We start from the raw sequence: 22,338 nt of genomic DNA on the forward strand, positions 1-22,338 counted from the left end.
GTGGGACAAACCATCGCTAAAAGCGACAGGCATTTATTAAGACAAGAGTCTAGTTTCTAATGCCTAGTAAGTATTATAATGCCAATGAATTTCTTTCAGAGAAAACATCCTTCAGCCTGTCAAGGTATTGAAACCTATTATTGAAGTGAGACAGCAGAATCAACGTACTGAAAGTTGTTTCTAAAGAAAATCATGTGCAACTGTAAAAAAAAAAAAAAAATTGAGCTTTATTTAATGATTAAGCCTATTTACATTGCCTTATATGTGTCCAGCTCATGATGAGAAATAAATCACATCTAAATATCTGGTAAATTAAAAGCAAGCAATAGTTGCTAATGACTGGCCAGATCTGGACATGCTTTTCTACTGATGCTATAGTACTAAAAAGTTTATATTCTTGCACATGTCATAAGTAATTAAAGCAGTGAGATTTTTACAGTCAAAGATGTCTGATTTCCCCCTGTCCTTTTTAGCTAACTAATTATTTTCCATTTTTAGCCAGTGGAATTAAGACCTATTAAAAACTAGGATAACTGGTCAGCATTTCTTTTCCTGCCACTCAATCCAGAGGAAGATGATAAAAAGAGAGCAGGTTTGTAGTATAAGCAAGGATAGTCTGAGTTAACTTAAATTTATAGACAACTCATCTCTTGAAAGTTTACCTATAGCCCAACACCAGAGATAGGTTCTCCTAGAGGATGAATCTGAATTACTGGGGAGGCATGTTTCCATGAAAAAAACACGGAGCTTAGGTAGATCAGGCTCCCTCTACCACTCTGAGTCCCCTTAGGACATTCCTCATCCCTCCTCGCAGGGTTCAACCTTTTTCCTGAGTATTTTAGAATCTCCAGCCCAAAAACTGCTCCTGATGACATCAGCCTAAATGAAAGGCTTTGAGGCCAGCAGACTGCACACATAAGCAGGCATCCACCAGGGCACAGCTCACGGCAGCAGACCACAAGGAGTAAGGACAGGTTGACCAAGGGCAACTGATAAAAGCCCAGGTAGATGGGGAATACAGAGAGCAGATCAGCCAATGGCACGTGTTGGTGGGGTGTGTTCCTGGTGTGCACCCTTCCTACCAGAGGGCAGGGAGACGCTCCAAATTCAGGTCCAGAGATTTCAGCTGTGGTGCCTGAGGAACAGCAGATCCTTTTGAAAATCAGCCAAGACTTTGTCTATCAAGTTGTCCCATGGAGCGTGGCATTTCATGTGGAATAATTGCATTTGGATAACCGAGGTGTGGTCTGCAAGTGGCCAAGGTGGGAAGGGTGTAATAGCACGAGCAGAAACCTCCTCTCTGTGAGAGTGAAGATGAGTTTATGAGAGCAAACATTTTGAAGTTCAGCTCTGTGTGTTTTTCCCAAGTAGTCAGGCTGTTGTTACTGTTATTTATATTCATATAGCATCTAGTAGCCTGAGGTACTGCATTAAGTACTGCTCAGACTCAGCGTTGGCTCCATTCATCCTCATGTGAAGCAGATTTGCCTTTGGGCCTGGTTCAATAGACGAAAAGGTGTCTATCTGACTTAATCAACACGAAAAATTTTCTTTTAATTGCTGTGAGACTGCTCCTTGAGTGGGGATACCTGCATGGTTGTGTTTGTGATTAAGAATTCTGTTTCTATTTGGCAGAGCTGAACCAAAAATAGTTTTGGTTTTTTTTTCTCACTCCCTCTGTGGTACTTTGACAAACATGAAAGAGCAACTTACATCTTCAGTGAAGACTGTCTGTTGTATAACAGAGAAAATGGAAATATCAATGGTATTTTTATCCTCGGCCCAACTTCTTGGATTTTGAGCTGTTTGTCCATAGTCCCTTTTTATTGCAGCCCCTGGCTGCAGGTGCAGGAGCACTGAGTTACACAGCACAGGCAAAATGAGCAACACTTCTCTCTGCTGCAGTAGGTGACACTGTCAACTCCAACCTAAACGATTCTATGATTCTGTAGATTCCTCAAGCTCATGATGCAAAAGAATGAGAGGTAAAACAACAGAAGCTGTGCACCTTGGAAAATATCAAAGGGCTAGCTTCTCCCTGTCTCTCTGCTTGGACTCCTTTTGTCTTTCTGACTTCTAGACAGCAAGATTGATAGATGAACATCTGACCTTGGTAAGAGTAGAAAGGAAAGCACAGAAAGACTGTGTGGTTTTGTGGTTAAGTCATCATTTAGGTAATTTAATTTTTCTGAGCCTCCATCCTCATGAATAAAACAGACACAGAAGTCAGGGGAAGGGTAGTTCCTGTTGTCTGTAGGTTGTTCATGTGTGTTAATAATGCAGCCTTATAAGAACTAAGTTACGTAATGCTGTAGATGTGTTATGATGTGTTTTCAGGATGTGCACTGCCATCTCAGTGCTACAGGATGGAGTCAGTCCAGCAAGGCTATTCCCACACTACCCTGGCAAAGGAGCCAGGGTCTGTTTTCTGTCCCTGAGGCCAGTGCAGGGCATGACTTGCACTAAAATAGCTGAAGTCTCTTGCATTCTTTAACTTCCACCCCTATCACTGTGGGAATGCTGGATGTCCTATCCCTGGAAACATTTGAGATCGGGCTGAACAGGGCTCTGAGCGACCTCATCTAGGTGAAGATGGCCCTCCTCACTGCAGAGGGCTTGGACTGGAAAGGTCCCTTCCAATCCAAACTATTTCATGATGAGGCTGTGCTAAGGTTAAACCTGGGCCAGATGGCCCCTGGCCTGTTCTTTGAGACCGAGACCTGAACGTGCTATACCCTTCATCTTGGATGTCCCCCTTACTTTTAGTTTAGCTCTCTATTATTAAACTTTTTTTTATTTTCAGCTATTAAGTTTTTAATTAGCTATTAATTCCTGGGACTAGTTAGCCTCTGGCTATTTGGGTAGTTGGGGAGGGGAGCAGGAAAGAAGGAATGTCTTGCTTCAGGGTTTTTCTTGGTCACATCTGTCTCCATTTATTCTTCAATTCTTTTAGGCTGACTGGAGGTAATGGTTCTTAGTATGCTTCATAAATCATTCTGCAGAGGATCTAGAGTGAGCCTTTTATTTAATAAGTATGTAGAAGTGGACTTTTATCCCCGCAAAAGAGGTGACAAATTCTCTGTAACTTCCACTGGATTACTGTATTTGGATAGAAGAAGTAATAGAAAACTCAAAAATATTGGTCTTATAGCAAGTTCCAATTGCCCTACCTTCTCTTTTACTTGCCATAGAAGCATCAAAGTTATTTATGTTGAAGAACAGCACTTTGATTTAATAGCACATAGGTAAGGGTTCTTGGAAGGAATTTATAAGCTCACTTTGAAGAGTTTTGACAGTCTGAAAACCTGAACATTAATGTTCTTGAGCTTTGGAAAAAGATGAGTCTGCAGCCACATCAAACTACTGCAGTTCACCTCCATTTCTAGACTCTGCTAGAGCAAGTGTGAGAGACGAGATTTCTTGCATAGGAGAGGAAACACAGTTCAGTTACAGGGATTTCAAAGAGAAGTCTTTATTCAGGCTGCTGCAAATTGACATCCTGGCTCCTTGTCTCCTGTCTGCCTGGGATACCTGCCTCTCTTGCACAGGTTCTGAGTCTAGGCAGTGACCTCACTCTGGCTAAGAGGTCTGACTACAGTGGGCAGACTTTGCATCACCGAAGATGTATTCCTCATAAAATTGTGAAGCCACTGCAGAGAAAGCACAATGCAGACCTGCAGCAATTTCAAATTGACTTGAAATGAATGCTCATTGTGGATTTTGAATGACTGTTCCATGGGGATCACATTGAATCTATTCAGTCCCCAAAACAGCAGGAAACGTGCTGCACATCTCAAGAAACTTCACTAGCCATGTTCACACCCAGATTAGTGATGAGAAATAACCAGAATTGTAGGTCATAGGAAGTGGTTTCTTTCCAACCACAGAAGCAGAGCAGAATGAACTGTGAAGACATTTTGGTTTTAACAAATGTGTAGCTGGGTTCAGCACCCCTGTGTGTGCTGAGCATCGCTGGGCTTCAGAGGAAGGTCTGTGAAGAAATGATGCAATGGATGCTCTGTCATGGTCAGCACATGTCAGTGGTGTGACATCTCTTCTGAAGGCAGTCACAAACATTTGGTTTCCTCTCTGAGCAGCTTTTGTGGAGAGATATAAAAGTCCTGTCAAGTACAGACTTGTGCCTTTTTTCTTGTGAGATAAAACGACAGAGCAGGCGACCAAGGAGGCAGTTGTAACATTGGCTATCCCCTCAACTCCTCAATTTTCAACCGTGAAAGAATGGCGTCATTTTTCCAGGAGCATCATACAGTGCTGTAAAAGCCAGGCTGTTCTGTGTGCTCCTCTGGAATCAACATCCTCTCTGTAATAACTTACAGGGTATGAATGAAGACAGAAATTAATTGATATTTTTTCCCCTTGAACACCTATCTGCCATGGAACACCTCAAAAAAATGAAATGCCCAAAGATGCCAGAAGTACTTCTGTGGTGCAGGGCACTTCCTCACATTTCACAGATAATGGTATTCCCTCTTTTTGGTTTCTTGTTTGCTTGAAGGATGCGTGCTTGTGGTGTCTGTCATCGAACAGCTTGCACAGTGGCACAACAGTACAGTAAAAGCAGCCGTGGAGAGACTGTGTGACTACATACCTGGTAAGTACCAAATAATACGCCATCTGTCATGTTGGTGCTGATGTATTTCTCTGTTAATCAAAAACTCACATATGAAGTCTGAGAAAACTTCATCCACCTCTCAAAGGTGTGTAGCTGGGAGATAGCAAGTGGCTATTTACAGGAAAGTCAGTGGCATGTCTTCACTTAGATTCAGAGCTGGGATTTCGTTCCAAACTTAGAGTGAATGGGGCTGTATTAAGCCCTGCACACACGTGAGCACCAACACATGCAGACCAGTTCCCTTCCTTTCTCTCCCCTTTGTGTCTTTGTTAGCAGCTTGAGAATAGATTCACTGTATGCCCCACTGCTCCTCCTTCTTGTCGATATGGGTCTTTATAGCAACGGTGAAGATGAAAATGTTTTCAGCAGGTATAGGAGCTGCTATTGTAAAATTTTAAAAATGAGATGAGGCTGACAGGTGTAAGATGTGAGCATTTGGTGTGCACAGAAAAGCTATTGAAATGTAACTGGTGATACAAATTTCAAAAGCAACAGCTATTCAATACAAATATATGTAAGACTCCCCTTTTTCTCCCCTTATTTTATCTACCCAAAGGAGCTTGGAGCTCCACATGCACACCCCTAAATAGAGAACAGTTTGAATGCCAGAATAGCTTTGTGCCTCACAGACCAATCCTGTAACTATTTAAGTTACTAGATCTCATATTCCTGATATCTTTTTGACGTTATTAATGTAAAAATATGGCTTAGAATTCTTCATTAAAATGTCATTTTTATATGATTTCACAAATTGTATCTCTGAGAAACCATCTCACTCTGTAGACCCTAGTTTCACAGAAGATATGTATAGAATATTAATTCCTTCCTTTCCAAGGGAGGATTTCCCAGTGCAGAATGGGGCAGGGAGCTAATTGCTAGGATTCATTCATTGATAGAAGACATTTATCTGATTTCTATTCCATAAGTCATATCCTCTGTGTTTTAAATTACAGGCACACAACCATGAAGTTGCAATTAGAAGCACTGATCCTGCTATTAAAATACAATTTTCTTCTTTAAATTATGACATGCTAGCTCTGTGTTCATGATTCACTCAGTGGACCTTGTTCTTCTGACATGTCAAGATATTTCTTTTCAGCTGCCATTCTTTACACACATAAAATCCTTTTATCCCTTTAGTTGAATCTGTATAATCCAGTTACCTTCTGAGATGCATGGATATACCCAGTAGAAAAAAAATGACCCTGAACTTGAAAGGAGTGAAAAATCCTATGGATTGTGTGGGAGCTACAGTGTAACCCGATTTATCCTCTCCTGGGAGGTGAACACTGCAGCCCAGCAGGAATCAGCAGCTTCTTCTTGCTGCTTTAAAGAGTAGAAAAGCTTTGGATGCTCGTGAGGAGCAAACCTACTAAAGCAGGTCATGCATTTCACCTGGAGAAACAATTTCATTATTATGCACATGCCTACAATCGATAACAAGAGTAACAGCAACAAATTAATGGCAGCAGGGCTTTTCCTAAGGCATAAAAAGGAGTAGAAACTCCAAAAACCCCAGAAAGTGGGATTTTTTGAGGGCCTCCTATAATTCTGATTACAGTCAAGTCAGGTTTGGATCAAGCCTTCTGTAAAGTTATGTGATGTTCAAGAACAAAAAATGCTTAGAGAAAAAGAGAGAAAATTTCGGTACCTGTCAGTCCCACTCAATCTCACAGGCTGTGTAGAAAACAGAACCACATCCTCATTTATATGGAAATACTTGCAATGTATATGATTCAAGAGACATGGCAAATAAACCTATGAGAATAAGAACAGTAATGGCATGAGTGAGGAAGGCTCTTGAGCAGATAGAAAGGCCAGGTCCAGGGGAAGGGACAGTATTTACAGCGTAAGAGATGTTGTTAGCAAGAATTTATGTTTACCTGGATAATGACTGTCTGCTTGATGACACAGAGGTGTCTGATACCCAAAATGTGCTTTGAGAACCTCTGCCTCTGGCTTTGCCTCTGAGTCATGCTCTGCTTCTGTGTTGACCACTGCTGTGTAAACACCTTAGAGCTCAAGTGCAAATGGCAACATGATAATAGCATCTTTTTTGCAAATATTTGTCCTCTGGGATTCAGCCAGAGTTTGTGTTTCCAGGACTATGAAGCTATAGAGAAAAACCTTCTGGACTTGCTTCTACCTGAAGCAAGTATACTATATATTTTCTCTAAATTTTCCAGCATTTAGTTTTGTTTAAGCTCTTTTCTTGCCCCTGAACACTCATAGTTATTTCTGTTTCTCTTCCCCTCTTTTCTGACTTACACTTCTTCCTAACAGAGATTTCTCTCTGCAATATCCTCTCTTTGTGTGTGTTAGCAGAGCTGGAGATTTGTGAACACATGAATGCAGGCTGGCTCCAATGGCAAGTCCTGTAAATCCTTTCTGTGGCTTTGGTCTTGGTGTTTTCTTGAAAGCCAAAGTCTGAATGGCATCTGAATCTTTCAAGAAGATTTTATGTGCTCAGTGATAATTTAACATTATTACTGTTCTTTTTCCCTCCCATCATTTTTTACACTGTGTGGTAATTACACATTAAGCTTCCTATATGCATAAGGAAATCAGTGTGACCAGCAAAACACCTATATCAGCTTTCCAGAGCTGATGGGCAGCCAAATTCTCCTCTCTTCTCAGACACCAGGAAAGGTTGCAGCAGCCAACTGGCTCCTCCAGAGCCAGAAATGTTGTAGAAACCAACTGGTTTGGGAAAATCATAAGGAGATTATCACCTGCAATGCACTGGGGAGGTGTTGGGGAAGCCAGCCACCTTTGCCTGCAGGTTACTATAGGGAGCCAGGTACTGCACTGGCAAACCTCATCAGAGGGTGTTCTAATCAGCAGAGATGCCAAACACAGGATTATTGATGTCTGCGACATCTTTCATTTTAGGTGAACAAGAATAAAATCTAATTCTAGTCAGGAGACCAATTTTTATTTGCAGATTGCTTCTAAAGAGCCAATAGTAAGGAGTTATGTGGCAAAGGAGGCAAAGAAATGAAGCTAATAACTTGGTTGAAATAAAACACTTGTCATGGGATAAGAAAAATCAGCTACTGTCATTACAGAAGTTGCCTGCAACAGCATGAGTAGGAGGGTGTTGGGAAAACTCTCTTAATTCCCTGATATGCCTTCCTGGTGCCAGTCCTCCTTTCTCAGGTGCAGGTTGCCAGCCAAGATGCCTGCAGTCCTGGCAGGAGAGCAGCTGTGGGAGCAGGAGCACACCCATGCCTACCAATGGAGTCACTGCCACGAGGGTTTGTACCCTCCACACAGCAGAACTACCCACCCTGTATGTAGTAGCCCCCCAGCCCTAGGCATATCCAGCCTGATGCTGGTTAAAATGGAATAGTCAGCCCAAAGTTGGAGGGGAAGTGACTGCTTTGGGTGTTTCCATGGCTTTTCTCCGGGAAAGATGAAGGATGAGAATATTCTGTGCTTTCTTCCTCAAGTACAGATCTGTCTGGGTAATGGAGGTGCAAGAGAATACGACAGCTCTAAGGAATTTGAGGAGCTGCAAGTTTGTTGTTGTCACGGCACTTGTGTGAACCTGTCTCTTCTGACATTTCACAGCACCACCCCTGCTGGAGCAAGGCCTGACATCTCCTTTGCAGGATATGTGCATGGTTAACCAGCTCTAGTCCGTTCAGGCCAAGAAACAGGCAGTTTACCTTCATAGGAACTGTCACATCATTGCCCTGCTTGTATTCAAACCCCCAATCTTTCCCTCAGTGTCTTTGCTCAGGCACGTGGATCACCTGTTTTTTTACAACAGTACCTTAAAGAAATCACTGATGAACTGTTGTATCGAGGACATGCTTCATACATATTAAGGAAATCACCTGAGCCAGCATCCCAAAAAGGCACATGGCTGTAGACTGTGAAAGGAAGCCAAATGAAAGGTGTCAACTATTTCTTTGAATGCAATTACTCCTGCACAACTCGTGCTCTACACAAAACATATTCTCTTAACTCCACAAGCCCCCAGATGCTCCCAGACAGTTCTAGGAGTAGCATCAAGCCCAACATCACTTTCTGTTCTTTGATTTATGTGTTTGTTTTCTTTTTTCTTTCAAACCTACTGAGATGTTTGTTTAAACTGCTTAGAAGATGCTCTGGCATGCACAATTTCTTTTGACTTTTCCATTATTCTATACTCAGAAAAATTAACAAAATCTAGTTATTCTTTTTAATCATGTAACTTACCTAAAGCCAGAAGGGTTTTAGACAAGATTAGAAATTCAGGTTTTCCCATTCTCTGGTACTACACGGAGGTCAGAGATTCACATGCTTTCCCCTAAGGTAAATCAGCATTCACCTTAATGAGCCTAATGCTGCTGTATTTTGAGTGCTGTAAAACAAGTTTCACCATGCTCAATTACTTAAAATAAAAAACTATGTTTTCTAGAAAAACTGCAAGGTTTCTGTTACGTGCTTGCTGAACTTTATGGACCACACATAGCTGAACTGTAAGTATTGCTGTGTCCTCTCAGATTTTTGCTTTGCTTGCTCTTGATATGTACAGATATGCTATCAGGTTGAAGTGGAGGGATTTCACTCCTAAAATCACATTATTTTTAAAGCAGAGATGCTTCAAAGTGATTCTGGTTTGGCATTTGGCACAGCTATTCCTGAGTGAATAAACACAGGCTGCCACTGGTAACCATCTTGATATTCCATTTAAATCTCAGATCAGGCCCACCTGATGCAATTACCTTTTGAAATTCAGCTCATTTGACTGAGGGAGGAATTTGAATAACCCGTGTGTGAGAGACAGGTTCTATAAAATCACACTCTTGTTGCTTGGCTCTTGCTTTCCATTCTACCTTTAATCAGGCTTTCTAATTGTCAGCCCCTGCATGCTCTCAGCCCCGACCTTGATGTGCACTCTTGGGGAAGCCTACTATTTAATCTAAGTGATTAAAAAAATAAAATGTAGGTCATTTTATTCCTCTTTGAAAGTTCTTAGTTTAATTAACAGAGCTTTTACTAGACCTTCTTCTTCCCCAGGGCTTTTGTTTTTGTTTTTAAAACTAGCCAAGGGACTGCAAAGTGCTTACAGGGCTAAGAAGTGATATAATCAAACATTTTAATTTAATTCCTGATTAGCCCAGAGGTATGTCCCAAAAAGAAAGAAACAATCCTAGCACTCATGCTTGGTGGTTAAAGGTTAAGAATCTTTGAAGGATTTCTGGTTATTTTGTTGAGTTAATGATTGAACATTCATATGTGCCAAATTGCATATGCATTAACTTTAACCTTTAAATCTTTGTCAGGCTTATGATTGATTAAAAAACCAGAATAGTTATAATGCATTTGATTCAGGTGCTGTATGTAAAGCACAGTCCTTTTTCATCATCCTGGGTTCCAATTTCAAATGCTGAGTAGGATGTCGTGGCAGAAAATCATTAGAACCCAACGCAGTACTGAGCAGCGGTTATGGGCCACGGTGAAGTGAGCTGAGATTATTGTGTGGTGTTGGGAAGATTTAGTTTCCCATGGAAATAGCTTCTACTTTCAAGAGCCCAGAAAAACATAATAGTCTTTGTTTATGCACCATTTCATTCAGCATAGACAGGGAAATGAATGCCGATGTGGTTTGCCATTCCTTGAGGCTGTGTAAACAGGATCCAGGACAACCGCTTTGTCATCTCTACTCTCCTCCAAAGGTGAGTTGGTTTCCCACTTTTCTTGAAACTACTGGTTGTGGAATGTCCTTCAAGCTGGAACTGAGCAGTTCAGAGGCTTCCACAGCACATGCATTGTCTAGGAAATAAATTTCAACATTTAGAGCACGGACACTCCTAGAAAATATCTGTTTGAACAAAAGGTGCCTAACACACATTAGCTGTGTGGACCATCATCAACTGGGTTGAGGAAGCGTGGGAGTCACAGGGCCAAATTCTCAAGTACCAGTCTGGGTCAGAGAAGAAGAGTAGGGAAAAAAAAATACCCCTTTCTTCAGACTTTATTGGTCAGCAGTACGATAACCCCAAAGCAGATACTTAGCTGAGGTTCATCTATGCCACCACGTTACCACAGCACGACAAGTGATCCCCACATTGCCTGATCTGCTGTGAAAGCCTGCGTGGGCATAAGTTACCTGCTGCAAATGCAGGGCTATTTGACTTGGATTAGTCTGCAGTGCAAGAGGTTTAAGCTAATGTGCATTATCTTTTGCCACAGGCTGAAAACATATTTAATTACCACTGTTTCTTTGATATACAGTTACTTGCTACAACACTTGCATGTCCTTGATTGCACATCCTAGACCTTTGCTATACTCAAACATATACATATCTGCATAGGTGTCTAAACGTGCTGTTTGTTTTGGGATTCTTTTGGTTGTGAGTAATTTTTTCCTTCCCGGCCATCGTGTATCTCCAGTCACACTAAAACTCGTGAGTGTGGGGGTTGTTTGGCAGTGTTGAAAAGCAAGCCATTCACTTCAGCATCTATTTTTGGAAACCTTTTTCTCTGCATCTGGATGGAGAAAGGCATGTTTGATTTCTGAAAGTCTGCATGAGATGTTTCACACAGGATCTAGTCCAGCAATCATTGAAATCGGATAATCTTTTTATGGGCTTCAATGGCCTGCGGTCCATATCCAAGATGGATTTAGTTCTGCCAATATTAAGGTCTGGAGAAACACCTGCCTTCCAAGAATGACAGTAATGCTTGGTTTATAGCAGGTGTGAGTCTATGCTCCAGGATACGTCAACACAGAGATCTATCTATGGGTGTGCAGCTACACAGGGGTGAAAGAAGATGAGTGCAAGCAGCAGAAGGGGTCCACACTAACTCAACCAGAATATTGCCTAAACTTAATCAAACAGGTGTCCAAACGTCGTCAAACAGGTTTCATCAAGATCCCCCATCTTGAACTGGGTGTCAGAAGTGCAAGGCACCTCTTGAAGTCAAAGGGGATGCAGGCAATGAACTGCACTTAAAGAGAGGGATGGATTCTCCATGGCTGCACAGGGAGTTAGGTGTCTGGAGAGAGGGGCTGTTTAAATCAAGGCGGCTCCTGTGAAGAAATTAGAACACCTGTGTTGAAATGCTCGGTTGATCAGACAGAGGGGAAAGGATGCCACTAGTGGGTTGCTGTCACATCTTTGTGAGCTCTTACCTATCTCCCAGATCAGGTGTAGAACCAAGGTGTTGACTCCTTCCACCTCCAGCGACAGCTTCAGTGAGTGCACTGTCCGCAAGGAAAACAGCTGAATGTGCTGGAGTTTTGGGTTGGGCTTTTTGACAAAATTTGGAATCTTTTTTGCATGGCCTGGAGACTGTCTGAGTGAGTGGTTCAAGCAAACCCTCTTCCCTTCCAAATGGTACTTAAATCCCTTTCTGTCAAGGCTTTTGTTTCTCATCAGGAGTAAGGGAACTCTACCAACAAAACAGTTTTTTACACTGACTCTGCCCTTCCTTTTGGCTCTCCTCGTGCCCTGAGAGAGCATGAGGAGATGGGAGGAGAAGAGCAGTGCTTAGAATTCATGCTCAAGTGGCTGATAAATTGCCCACAGTAACTCTGTGACAAGCCAGACTGAGTAAAAATGAATTATGGGTGAAAAAAATTAATATACAATCAGAGACACAGGTGCATAAAATGCAGTTTACCTCACATTTGCTTCTTTAGTTTGTAATTTGATTGATCACTTTGGTTTTATGAGTCTGCAAATGTTGGCGCAGTCCCCTGCTGAGTGTTTGAACAAGACTCTAATACTAATGACTGTTCTGTTCAACTCTATTGATTTTCAGGTACTTCACTTACTCATTTAGAATTTTGGATGCCCATTTTCCCAGAATTAGTATCATATTTGTACTGGCAAAGGGAATGAAAGAAATAGCATTACCTGTCCTTGGAAGGCAGTATAACGTCAAAGGTTTTAATTGCCTTTAAGGTGGAATATATCAACATGTCTCTGCTTTTTTCACCATTAGTTTATTTTTTTCTGTTTGTGCAATGTTGCTTTAGTGGTTGTTGTGTTTTGAGGGAGGAAGAGCCCCTGCTTCAGAGGCCTTTCAAACTATCTACGTAATAGAGACACTGCAATCCATTTAAATAATACATGCATCATTTTACATACTTCCCTGGTCTCTGACAAATTAGCCCAAATTATTATTTTTTTTGCCAAGCTGCCTGGAGCTATTAGCACTCCATGATTATTCTGGAAGACTTTGCTCTAATTATGAATAAAAAATGTTACTCCGTTCTCATGGAGCTCAGTGTTCTCAGCATAGAGCTGGAGGACATCCAGCCTGGGCAAGGGCAGCCCCCTGTTGCTGGGGCTTGGCCAAGGTGGGCTGGTCTGCTGGGAGGCAGTTTCAGGAGCAGACCTCTGATGTTGCCGGGGAAGATTGGAAGGGGCCCTTGCAGCTCCTGGATCACCGGCATGACCATGTGAAATGATGTCCCTTGTAATGGGTCCTGTGAGCCTCTTCTTGCCACCAGTGGCTTGTAGAGCAGAGCAGAGGTTCTCCTCTGCCCTTTAGTATGAGGGTGGCAACACTGGGGACTCGTTCAAGTAATGAGACAAACTAATAGGGCACATCAAAAGTGAAGGCTTACTAAAGCTGGCTGAAAACTGGACGGTATCTGAAGCTGCTGTAATATGCTTTGTGGTTTAAGCCACATCAACAGCAGATATTCTAATATGGGCTGCAGCATCACTCCAAAACACTGACAGGAGTACAGGCATCCAAGATAGCTGGTTTAGGATGACAGGATAATGTTTTAGCCAAAATGTTTATCAGCTCATATGTTGGAGGACTTTCTGCACTAGGTTGTGTAATGCAGGGATGTTCCTCTAGTGAGTGAAAAGGGCTGAAATAGGGTGACGGGTTTTAGGCACTGCCTACCAAGTTTCCTTTCTGGCCCTGGGAACAAATAGATTTGCAGAAGATTAATATCAGCTTGTCTCTAGATTGTTTTAAGCCAGCTGGCCTGTTTGGTTAAATGGCAATACTTTAGTTGATTTTTTTGGGGCTAGAATAATGGCTCGACTTCAGCACTGTGGTCATGCTCTAGCAATGGCTAAAACAGTCTGTGTTGGAAGCAGTTTGTACTCCTTCTTTATGCCTTTCAGGGTGCCTATTCTGCTTCCCATCACTTTTCTGCTCCAGATTATCAGAGACCTTTTGGCTGCATATTTTGGCTTAATCTCCATCAATAGGATTTTCGTGGAAGCCATTTTACATCAGTAAAAATATACATATTTATGTTCTTACCATTTTATCTTGCCAAAATAAGCATCACTGCCACAGGCATTCTTGCTCATTCATGTACTCTCTATCAGGTCTTTTCACTGACTTTGTAGAAAGCAGAAGCCACATCCTTCATGGACATTACTGTGGCCGCATGCTGTTTGACAAAGTAGGAGCCAACCAATTCTGGGTAGAAAAAAGAAATCTTTTGGGGTTTAGTAAAATAAAAATACTCCTGCTGTTTTCTCTCATTTGTCTTTCTCTGTAAAAATGTGAGCTTCTTCCTGGGAGATGAGACAGAACCAAACTCCAGGGTGGGAGTACTTCTGCGTTCCTGATTAAGAGCAGGTTTCCAGTCAAAGGTAGGCCTTGTGACTGGGACCTGTTTCCTTCTTTTGAGACCACAAGCTGTGAAACAAGCATCTGGGAGGCAGACTAGGTCCTGTGGAGCAAGATGCCCTCCTTTTAGCCTTTGTTTTTGGAAACCCGTAAGATCTGCTGAAGTGTCAGTTTTTTCTGCTGCAGCCAGAACAAAGCCCTGAAGAAACTACAGGTAATAGCAGACAGGTAATAGCAGAAGGCACAGTTTGAGCACTAGTTCCTCCTCTTTTACTTGTTTCTCTGCATTTCCTCTGCTCCACTTCACTGGCAGAAAATAAAATAAAATAAACCCTACCTAAATCGAAAACGCAAACAGCCCCAAAAAGTCAAATCACACAACCCCAACATTCCACCACATAAATCCAAGGGAAGTAGGGTGGCATAGGGTTTGCAGGGTGGTGTGTGCAGCTGTGCCATGCCAATGTAGAAGCTGTCTCAGGCAGAAGGACAAGAAAACAAGTATTGGGTGACCCACGGCCACAGAGATATTTGGTGTGGGAGGGTGGCAGACAACTGTGAGGACAAGGAAGTGTTGCTCGTGAACAAATCCCACTTTTATCTGTACTATTAGACAAGCTTTGCAGAATTTTGCTATCTTGGTACTCTTGGTTAAAGGATGATGACAATGAGTTAGAAGGGAAACTTGAAATGTTTTGTAAATATCCGGTCTCCTGGGAAAAAGCTGGCTAACAAGGATGATAAATGAGAGAGAGTTGGTTCGTGCATTTGTTTACAATGAGAAATACATCTGTTTGCCAAAAAATAAATCATTACTGGGAATGCATGGTCTCTGTGGAGAACACTGAAAGAAAGCAGTGAATGAAAAAGCAGTGATGCCCCACCCTCAGCCCCATCCATGGTTGGATATCTTGTGCGCACAGGGCAGCAGGGCTGCTCCAGTTGGGGTGGATGGTGCTGGCTGCTCCCCAGGAACTCATCCATCAGTTGCTGAACCCTCCTTGGTGGTGTTCTCATGCTGTGGGAAAGAGAGGAGGCTCCTTGCTAGCCAAGATGCAGCAGGAGGGGTTGTATGGGCAGTATAGCCTTCGGTGGCAGGCTTGACGTGCTGGTGTCAGCCAGGGATTACAGGTGACCCGTGAAACCAGGAGTGTTTTCTTCCCCATGGATGTTTCAGCTGCCAGTCTTCCGCAGCCCAGCCTGGAGTCTTGGCTGAAGTAAATTGTGAAGTGAGAGAAGGTATCAACTGTAGTGCTTCAGAGAGAGGATTTTCTACATGCAAGGCCAATCCAGCCTTTCCTCCCTTTTTTTCTGCGCTCCAAGTGCAATATTCCTGTAGCTGTTTCTCATGGGCTGCTGCATTTCTCATGTGCTGCTGCTGTGAGCAAGAAAGGTCTCTCCTACCCTGCCCAGCAGAAAAGGATTGATAAGTCCTACCTCTCTGGGAATTTTCCTTCTATTATACTCAATTTCAAGCCATTTTTCACATCTGCCTGTCAAGTAATTTTATTGCAGAAATGACAGCAGCTGGTATTGTACAACACAACTATGGCAAATGGAAGATGCATGATTGGTTTTGGGGACAGCAGATGCCCAGGGGGAAGAAACTAGAAAACAATGTCTTGGCTCATTGCTAGCTTCTCTCATCTATTTGTCACATACCCTGATTTTTAGAAGATTATAGACACCATGAATTAAACATATACGTATATTAATGTGACACATATACTAAATCCCAGCAATTTAGAAGTCTGTGTTGCTTGCTGCTCATGCTTATTCGTCCGTATCCCTTTGTGTTGTTCACCATAAATTTTTGACCCTTGGATATCATGGTTAATTAATTTGCTTTGATCACTTCCTAAATCAATTATAATGACATGCTAAGTTTTATCCCCAGCACAAAAATGTTGGCAATGATTACTTTAAATAAAAATTAAATCTGCTTTAATATTCTAAGCTGGCATGCTGCTGTTCAGTAAGGTGCCATCACACGAGGGACTTTTTTTTTTCCAAATGCTGTAATAATAGCACTTGCTGAAGCATACCTATTTTCCCCCTTGCTGAGTTCCTGTAGCTCTATCCAGATAAATATATATGAATTTGTGCTGACTTTACCTCAGAGCCCTCAGACCCAGTTGATGTTAGGCTGGCAGTAATGTCCTTAGGCTGGGCTGGAGGAGGGACTGATAGCAGGTCATTTTCAGACAGAACAGTTTGTCCCCACTAACAATTTTGAGCAGAAACATGCTGACATGTTTGTGATAGTCTAGATTTTTTTTTCCCATTTGAACCATTTTCAAAAATAATTTATTTTTATATCCTTTTTTATTTTAGGGTTGGGGTTTTTTTGCCAGTTCTCAAAGCCTACAGAACATAAGTAGTTATTCCTGCTGAAAGAGAGCAAACAGGTAGTGCTGTCAGCCTTCCTCATGCTGAAGGGAAGGACAGAGGTCATCACATAAGTACTTCCTCACAGATATGGCTGTTTTCAAAAGTGGCCTAATAAATGCAGCACAACATATGGGAATTGTCATCACTGAGATACAAGAATATTGTCCTGAATTGAAAATGGAGCAGCAGGAGGGAGCACATTGGTGTTACGCTGACCCTCCCAGACTCCTCTGACTGTCTCTTCTCTTTTTTTTTTCCTAAATTGAAGTTGTGAGAACTTCCTTTCTTACGGAAAAATGTGGCCGAATTTAGAAAGTGCTGTTCATCAGAGTTGTTAAACAGTTGTTAAATATTTCAGACTGCATGAGCATATCTGGGGCATCTCCTCATCTCCATGACTGGGAAGAGTCCTTGTGGCAGGAGGAGCAGTGTGATCTTTCTGGGCTGTGATACAAGACAAATTTCTGAAGGCCGAGGTCAACACTTAATAGCACGGTGCAGAAACATCCCCTGCCTGTTGCCTATGCCTCAACATTTAGGCAGGCAGCACCCAGGGCTGTGGATCTCATGGGCCACAAAAATGTATTTGTTGAGGTTTCTGCAATGGCAGAGCCTTGAGCAAGGCCTGGAGAGCAGGGCCATGGCAGTGTTTGGCAGTTCCTGGCCATGGCAAAGCAGCCGTCAGGGTGCACTTGACCACAGCCTTGCCGCAGCACACATGGCACATCTGTCCTCCTGCTGCCAGCAGAGCTGGTCCTTGGCTGTCCCTCACACTCGTGGATGGTGCCCCTTGCACAAAATTTCCCCTGCTCCTTTAAAGAGCTTGTGTGCAAAGGGATTTCAGGAATTTTTTGTGTATCACTGGTAGCTGACTTATTTGTAACCTGTGGCCTTATGATGGCCAACCTGATGATGCCTCTCCAAGATCTTTTCTTGGAATAGTTCTCCTACTCTTTCTTTCTACGTAGGTATAAGTATCCACATTATGGAGGTATCCCAAAATGCCTCTTCAGCACAAGTTGGTATGCACCCAACAGAAAAACTATCTTGCCACTCTCAGCAAGAGCTTGGCCTCCAGGGAAGGTATTTCCAGAATAAAAAGCTAACCTTCCTAGATCCTAAGCAGGAGATTTTCCTTCCAAACTATTCCCTGCTTTGTACCTCCCTGCATGCCAGGTTCCCCTGCTGGGAAGAACCTCAGCTGAGTATAACCCTTATCCATGCAAAAGCAAATATTTCCGCTGTACCCTTCCACAGCAAGTCAGACTGACATTACATGAGTTATACCCTCTTTTAGTCTTCTAATGGATGAGCTTTCCTTCAGGAGGAGTCACTAGAGAAGTATGTCCTCTGCAGCTCAGGCTGTGCAGTCAGGATATGAATTTCAGCTCTTCAGCTGATCTGGACTTTTCCTTGGAAAATAAATGATGCCCTGGAGCAAAATAAATGAACTCTTGCAACTGGAGTTTCATAGAAGGTGACTGGATAATTGATTGTTAGTCCAATAAAAAGTAACTGATGAAGACTTTGTGGACTCATACATCATGTCTGTGCTGTGACTGATATTAAAATAGAAAAAAAATGGTAGGAAATGGGGAGAAAAGTCGGTAGGATACTATGAGGCTGATTTGGTTGTTTTTCATTTTGTTCTTGCTCTCCTAGGTGGGACTAAATACTGCAATAAGAAAAGCAAAAAGAATTATGAAGACTTCCAAGGACCTGGTAAGAAATAGATGGCATTAGGGTGTTTTACGCTGTACTGGCATTTTATCAGGAATGAGTCCTTGTTTGTTTTATCTGACTCTGAATCCTCCTGATCAGCATTGAACGGAATGCTGACTCACTCCCACTTGATACAGGATCTGCTCTATCAGGTGACACTGGAAGAAGGAGAGGGAGAAATAGAGAAAAAATAGGAAAGTATGGGGAGAGCGTTAAAAAAAATAATGAAAAATGCAGCTACCTTGTAGCTGTATGTAGGTGGGTGCCTCATGAACTGACCCACTGCCTCAGAGCAGAGTGACTGTGCTTTGGGGCTGTCTGAAACTCAAGCAACGGCCTGAATGCAAATTCTGCGTGTTTTTCCTGTATTTGTGAGATGCTGCCTTTGCCTCTAAAATTTGAAAACTTGGATTTGAAATCTTTCTGCCTCCAACAGTTTTTGGATTTGTAGAGGATCTCTGAAGAGTAGCAGAGAAGGGAAGGGCAGCTTTTATTCTGCTAGGTTCACTTAGGTGAGTCAGTGCAGTCCTTGTTTTCAGGCACTTAATGCAGAGGAAAGGCTTTTAACTGTTTGTGAAGAAATTCTTGATATTGCTTCTCCCTGAATCCTTACTATGATGCTGCTCACAAAAGGGAAAATTGAGGTGCCTGATTAGCCTTTGGGCAATTGCTAAATTGCCAAGCCAGGGAAATAAACAAAGCACTGGAGAGATGGGCCTCAGCTCCCACAGATCCCTGCAACCAGCAGGATCTCTTATTCATTTTCCTTCCTATTCGGTGCTGTGCTACTGATGGCCTGGAATTTCTGCTCAAATACATGAAATTTTTATTCCTCTTTCTCAGGAGCAAGTCCCTGTGTTAACACCTGTAACAAGATGCTCTGAGTCAAGCAGGTCCTCTCTGTGAGCTGGAGATGGGGTGCAGGCATGGGGCTGGAGAGGGACCAGTGTGGGGAGGCTGCCCCTTGGGACACAATTCCTTTGCACATACTGTACCCTTGGCATACTGGGCTGAGTTTCACACATGGCCAGCCACATCCCAGTTTCTTGTGGGTGCCACACCCTTGCAGGCTCTCCTGGGTAGGGTGCCATGGTGGGCATCATTTGCTGGGTGCAATAGGCTCTCCTATTTTGCCTCTGCTCTCCCGTGTCCTCAAAGCTGCTCAATGCCCCAATAGCTCTCTCAATCTCCATTGACCCTTGGCCCTTTCCTGCTCCTAGCTGCCCATTTACCAGCAGGAAGGACAAGCAGACTGGAAGCAGAAAGGTCACAGTTGCATTTCAGTGTATTTTTTATTATTTTATATTCCTGCACAACGCGAGGTCAGCTCAAATTAAAACACGTATGATATGCTTGCTCAGGCTTCTCCTGCAATTATTCCTAGTGTGCTTCCTGTAATGACCCTGGCTGAAACTTATTTTCAACCTGGAAAGTTGAAAATAGCAACATTTCTAGAGGCATTACTTAGCTTGCAATTTCCCCTTCACTAAGACTGAAGTTATTTTCAGATCCAGAAAAACAACACAGTAAGAAACACAAAGGAGAATCTCTAGGAGGGAGCCCAGTGAGAATCATACTTGCATAAGCCATGTATCCCAGAGCAGCAGTCTGTGATGAAATAGTAAGGAAATCACCTGCCCAGTCTCAAGGCTCCAAATCATGGTGTGTTACCTGCACAGGCAGATACATGTCAGTGAGAGTGGAGGTGCTCTAACTGCTTGGGGAGAAGGTTACGTGGCTGAATGTGTGGGTGAGGATCCAGAAACACCCCATCAGTGGTAGCACATCCCTGCTTCCATGTCAGTGAAGAAAGAAAAACATTCATCTGGCCTCTTTCATGCTCTGGCTCATGCTAGACCAAAACATCAAATTAGATCTGTTCTTTCTTCCCATATCTGCTCTTTTCATTGCTTTTGCTCCATTGCATGTTTGGGGAAAGCCTTCTGAAGTTCTTGCAAGTTAACTGTCCCCATCTTGGCTTGGCAGCTGTGTGTGACTGTGCATAAAAAAAGAAATGTGATTATGGCTGTTGTAATGAGAATGGGAGATCCATCTGGATCCCAGGATTTCACATTTACTTGGAATTTCTTAGGATCATTGTGAGTTTGGGAAAAAGAAAAGGTATTCACCAGATAGAGAGATGCAATGAAAGCGACTACAACTCCAAAAAATTCTAATAAAAGTCTCCATTCATTAAAAGGAGTGAGCCATCTGTAAGGCACTGGCTTAAACCAAACACCAACAAGCATTAGGGGCTCATTGTTATTCTTTTTAGCAACACCAATTAAAATAATTACAGAAATGTCATTAGGGAATGTTAACAGGCAATTAATAGGATATTAGTGTTATCAATCTCTGTGAGCACCTCTAGCATTAACTTTTCTTGTGGGTGGAGAAGATACTAAGGGGCAATAGCAATAGCAATGAAAGAATTGTGATTAGAGTTCTGGCTGTAACATTTAATGAGAACAGGCATCATTTGGACAATCCTGTTGTGTCTATGAGGTCCCTGCAAGTCACAGCCTGGCAGTGGGACAAGTGGGAAGCCATGGAGCGAGCCCAAATGGAATTAACAGGTAGATGAGGGCATAAGGTGATCTCCTGCCCACCCACTTATGTTATACAGGGGCAAGTAGACCATCTTCTCATAACAACTCATGCTGCAATCATAGCCTGTCTCTGCTGGGAAGGACACAAAAGTGCCTGCTCACACAAAGATTCCCTCTTTTTTTATACCTGTATTCCTTTTGAGAGTAGCCTAGGACACCCTCAAAGAGCAGATGAGCCACTCTCCTGCACAACCCCAAACAGAGCTAAAGCAGCACCTCCAGATCCCACTGTCCCACCTGCTGCAGGAATACGTAGGCTGGGGAGCCAGAGGCTGCTGGGCTTTGGAATGCTGCTGCAGCTGGTCTTCAGCAACACCCACACCACTGCCAGGCCATCATCATGCAACCATTCCTACCAAAGTTAGGAAGTCTTTGGGACTGCAGAATAATCTTTCTTTGAAACCAACAGAGATCCAGTCAGCAAAAATCCTCAAATGACTAGCTGAGTAAAAGGCAGGAAAGATTTTATTAAGCTTACAGCAAAGGGTAAACTTTTAGTGCAGTCTGTGAGCAGAATAAAAGGAGGTTTTATTTATGTATTTATTTCTTGCAAGCCCTGTAGTTTGTCTTTCTGATGCGGTTTTGGCTCCAGGTGCCTTAACTTCAGAGGCTTTGCATACTGTGACTTAGGCTGAAGTGAAAAGCTGACAGCTCCGATGAAGACCCTGCAAATCTTAGCCTGGTGGAAGGCTTAAAGAGCCTCTGGTGCTTCTGTTGGCAGGATTAGTCCTACAGGATGGGGGGGGCAAGGGTGGCGAAGTGATTTCTTTCCTCTTTCCAGGAAGTGTAAATAGGTTTGCAAATCTCTTTGAGAAAAGCTGGCGTCCTGTCTGTGCACCTCTCACACTCTCTTCCCACCTGACCATGCACAAAGAGCAAAAAGGGGGCCTGTGTCCCAGCCATGCTGCAGGACACAGCCCCAACGCAGCCAACAGCTTGAATACAGAGGTGCAGAGGGATGGGGAAGAGCACAGGGCAACTGGAGGTGCAGCAGTGGGACCAAGTTGGCCTTTCAGCCTTAAGGAAAGGCTCTACTCCCCAGCTGCTTTTGGCTATTTCTCTGCACTTCTGTGGTTGTGTTCTGGTTTCTCCTTTCATTTCACCAGTACCTCCTCTCCCTCCAAGCCAGTGTGGCTAAAGCTTTGTCATTTGAGTGTGTTGGACAGAGCTGAAGAAAGTTAATTGGTGGCTTTTTTTCAGATTTCTTGTCTCCCTGATGTTCCTTTTTCTTTTCTCCCTGATTTCACTTTTGCGTCCTTTAGAAAGTGCACTGTTACAGCTCTACCTCCACTGCAGATCTATCCTCCTCTGTTTCAGTGATGGCTGAAAAGGGTACCACTCCTTTTCATCTTCATCTTGGTGCTTGGTCACTTCAGCCACCAGCACAAACGTTGGCTGCAATCTTTGTACTATGGGTTCTGTCCCCTCTCCACTATC

At 42.9% G+C, this 22,338-nt stretch overlaps 1 protein-coding gene across 2 annotated transcripts in view; it reads left to right on the forward strand.

The window, feature by feature from the left end:
- Positions 1–22,338, forward strand: part of AOAH (acyloxyacyl hydrolase) — a 76,499-nt gene that overhangs the window by 9,826 nt on the left and 44,335 nt on the right. For both annotated transcript variants that reach the window (XM_042042853.1, XM_042042852.1), the window contains exons 3-6: positions 4,517–4,612; positions 9,042–9,102; positions 10,203–10,302; positions 18,233–18,292. In XM_042042853.1, coding sequence (XP_041898787.1) covers positions 4,517–4,612; positions 9,042–9,102; positions 10,203–10,302; positions 18,233–18,292 — 317 coding nt within the window. The remainder of the gene's footprint in view (positions 1–4,516; positions 4,613–9,041; positions 9,103–10,202; positions 10,303–18,232; positions 18,293–22,338) is intronic.

The sequence above is a fragment of the Corvus kubaryi genome, unplaced genomic scaffold (genome assembly GCF_017639235.1).
Source record: "Corvus kubaryi isolate FWS band 111438036 unplaced genomic scaffold, C.kubaryi_AGA036_p1.0 37398, whole genome shotgun sequence".
Classification (NCBI taxonomy): Eukaryota; Metazoa; Chordata; class Aves; order Passeriformes; family Corvidae; genus Corvus; species Corvus kubaryi.